We start from the raw sequence: 2,589 nt of genomic DNA, 5'->3' as shown, positions 1-2,589 counted from the left end.
TATTCATTTGTATTTTGTATCCAACTTTTGGCCAACCCAATTAAAATTGCAATGCCAAATGATGGCCACCTAAATTCCCCTCAAAATTAAATAAGACCATTAAACACAAAAAAGACTAAACTAAGATGTAGTTGCTTAAATGCGTCTAGTCAAATTGTTGAACTTTGTGAAACTAAAAAAGAGAAAAAAGACTAAAGTAAGATGTAGTTGCTAATATGTGGCTTTAATCAGATTGTTGAACTTTGTGAAATTAAAAAAAGAGAAATTATGTTTGAAGAAATGTTTTTTTTATTTTAAAAAATTCTTTTGAAATTTAATACCATCAATGTAGGAGTCCTCACAATATGTGGAAATCGGTACTTCATTAAAGATAATAAGAACCCGACAATTGGTAAAACTTGGCACTTAATGAAAGATAATAATAAGAATAGATAGTAAGAACTAATATTTACTGTACATTTGAAAACAAATCTCAATATTTCTTACAAGATTTTGAAGCCAACAAAAATAGATTGTTAGAAGATGTTTCTCAAGTAAAGCTTACCTACCTCTTTAACACATAAACTCATGCATGGCAGTCATGCAAGTTCTATATTGCCTTTATGATGACATTCTCCAAAAGAAATTTCGAAGCTTCATTTCCTATTTCCAAACCCCTTTGGCCCTTTCCGCATTGAAACATATTCTAACCAGTATTTAATGTATCTACAAAGTATGTACAAACATTCTACAAATTTTCTGTGTGGAAGTTTCCAGCGCTTACAATTCATGTGCTTGTTGATAAACCAAACCAAAGGCTGGAGTTTTCGTAGGTAGTACATATACAAACATTAGCATAGCCCCTAATGAATATCTTCTTGAAAGAATCTTCAAGTTTTAACCTGCAAAACACAGTTTTCCCAGTAGATTGCATTACCATATACAAATACTATGTGACATGCAAGTAATATTTTTATTAGTTCCACCAGATTAAGATTAATATTAACTAAATGGATTTAATGGTCCTTCCGTAATTGCAATTTCAGGTTCTGTTAAAGCTCTTGTTAAAAAGTTCTATTGGTAGCTAAATAAATCATTTCAAAAATTGAAAAAGATAAAATAGAGTGGGATGTGAGGCATAGAAAATAGGGAATTATTATTCACATCAGTACACACCTACCATCAAATATTTGCTTAAATCAGAGATTTCATGAGCAAGTGATTGATTTTTCCCCACCACAGTTATCCAGAAAAGGTATCTCATCTACACTATCTAAGCTTCTTCGTGCACGTTCGTTAAGCATGCTAACAGTCAAGCGAGTAGGGGGGCTTTTTCCTTGCAATTGTCAACTGTGCTTCCACAGAATTTAATGGTGCCATCTGCTCCAGATGCCCTAAAATTTGAAGAATTGTTTCAGGGCATTCTAAAGGCGTACTCGATGTACTTGAAAAGCTGTTGTTCTTCATCTGTATATATCAACAGAGCAATTTAGCATAAAAACATAAAAGATTCATTGAATATTTTGAATAACCAGAACAGATTCATTGAATATTTGTATAAACAGAACAATTTAGCATCAGAATGTCGAAATTACATTTTCAGTAGGAGAGGAAGACAAATCGTTGGGACACAATGCATTATCTGTTGTTGCCTTTGCCTTTTTCCCCTGTTCTGGCCCCTGCTGCTGCTCCGCATTGTGCACCTCAACTTGCTGAAGGTCGCGCTTCTTGCAGACAGGGTTGAACAATTTCTTTACACAATTTTCTTTTACTGCCCTAGCCTTTTTCCTATCTTCTTGCTCCTCTTGATCCTCTTGAAAGCTGCGCTTTCTATTCACAGAATTGAACAATTTTACCACGCAATTTACTGCCCTGGCCTTTTTCCTCTTTTCTTGCCCCTCTTGATCCTCTTCAAAGCTGCGCTTCCGATTCACAGGGTTGAACAGTTTCACTACACAATGTTTAATAAATCTGCTGGCTGGATCCATAACTAGCTTCCGCACCAAGCTTCCCCTCTTTGATCTGCTCCCATGGCGTTCGGCCGGAAGACGGTCACATGCACTGGTGTATGTCCGCCGATCAGACGTTGATTTGCAGAGCTTGAAGCCCCCTCCATAGGACCCTGAATCTTCTATTTTCGCGCCTCTTTCCTCCATTTCCTCAACATTTTCCATTCTTCTCTTTGAAATTGTTGCAGAAGCCACACCCCTGATTGAAATTGTTGCCGAAGCTATTCCCTGGATTTTTATTTCTTCTGTATGCGAATCTGCAGTATCAATTTGAAATCAAATTATAGGGTGAAACTTGAGAAGCGAAGATATGATTATGGTAAGTTTCTTATTCACAATTTGTAACTGCCTCTTTTTCCCGGCCATCATGTCCGCCTACCGTGTCGTCTCCTTTCCTTTCTCTGCAATATTTTCCTTATTCATCGATTATGACTAAATAAATATTAATTTGTAAAATTTAATATTTTTTTGTACAAACTATTATTTAAAACGAAAATTGTATTTATGTGCTTAGAGTGGCTTTAATATTTTTATTTCAAATGAATTATGTTTCAGTGTTTTTGACTCAATTTGATTTTACAAACATGGATATATGCATTGG

The 2,589-nt window shown here is 35.1% G+C and overlaps 1 protein-coding gene across 1 annotated transcript; it reads right to left on the bottom strand.

The window, feature by feature from the left end:
- Window positions 1-430: 430 nt before the first annotated feature.
- Window positions 431-2,348, bottom strand: LOC149555724 (uncharacterized). Its single transcript, XM_089833689.1, has 3 exons — window positions 1,575-2,348; window positions 1,160-1,446; window positions 431-881 (listed from the first exon to the last, which is right to left on the bottom strand). Exons 1-2 carry the CDS (start codon window positions 2,151-2,153, stop codon window positions 1,285-1,287), a joined length of 741 nt encoding a protein of 246 aa, XP_089689815.1. The 5' UTR covers window positions 2,154-2,348; the 3' UTR covers window positions 431-881; window positions 1,160-1,284.
- Window positions 2,349-2,589: the final 241 nt, after the last annotated feature.

This window comes from Cupressus sempervirens, chromosome 5 (genome assembly GCF_028749045.1).
Source record: "Cupressus sempervirens isolate cs-2001-9-10 chromosome 5, ASM2874904v1, whole genome shotgun sequence".
Taxonomy (NCBI): domain Eukaryota; kingdom Viridiplantae; phylum Streptophyta; class Pinopsida; order Cupressales; family Cupressaceae; genus Cupressus; species Cupressus sempervirens.
This window is presented reverse-complemented; position numbering and strand designations above follow the sequence as displayed.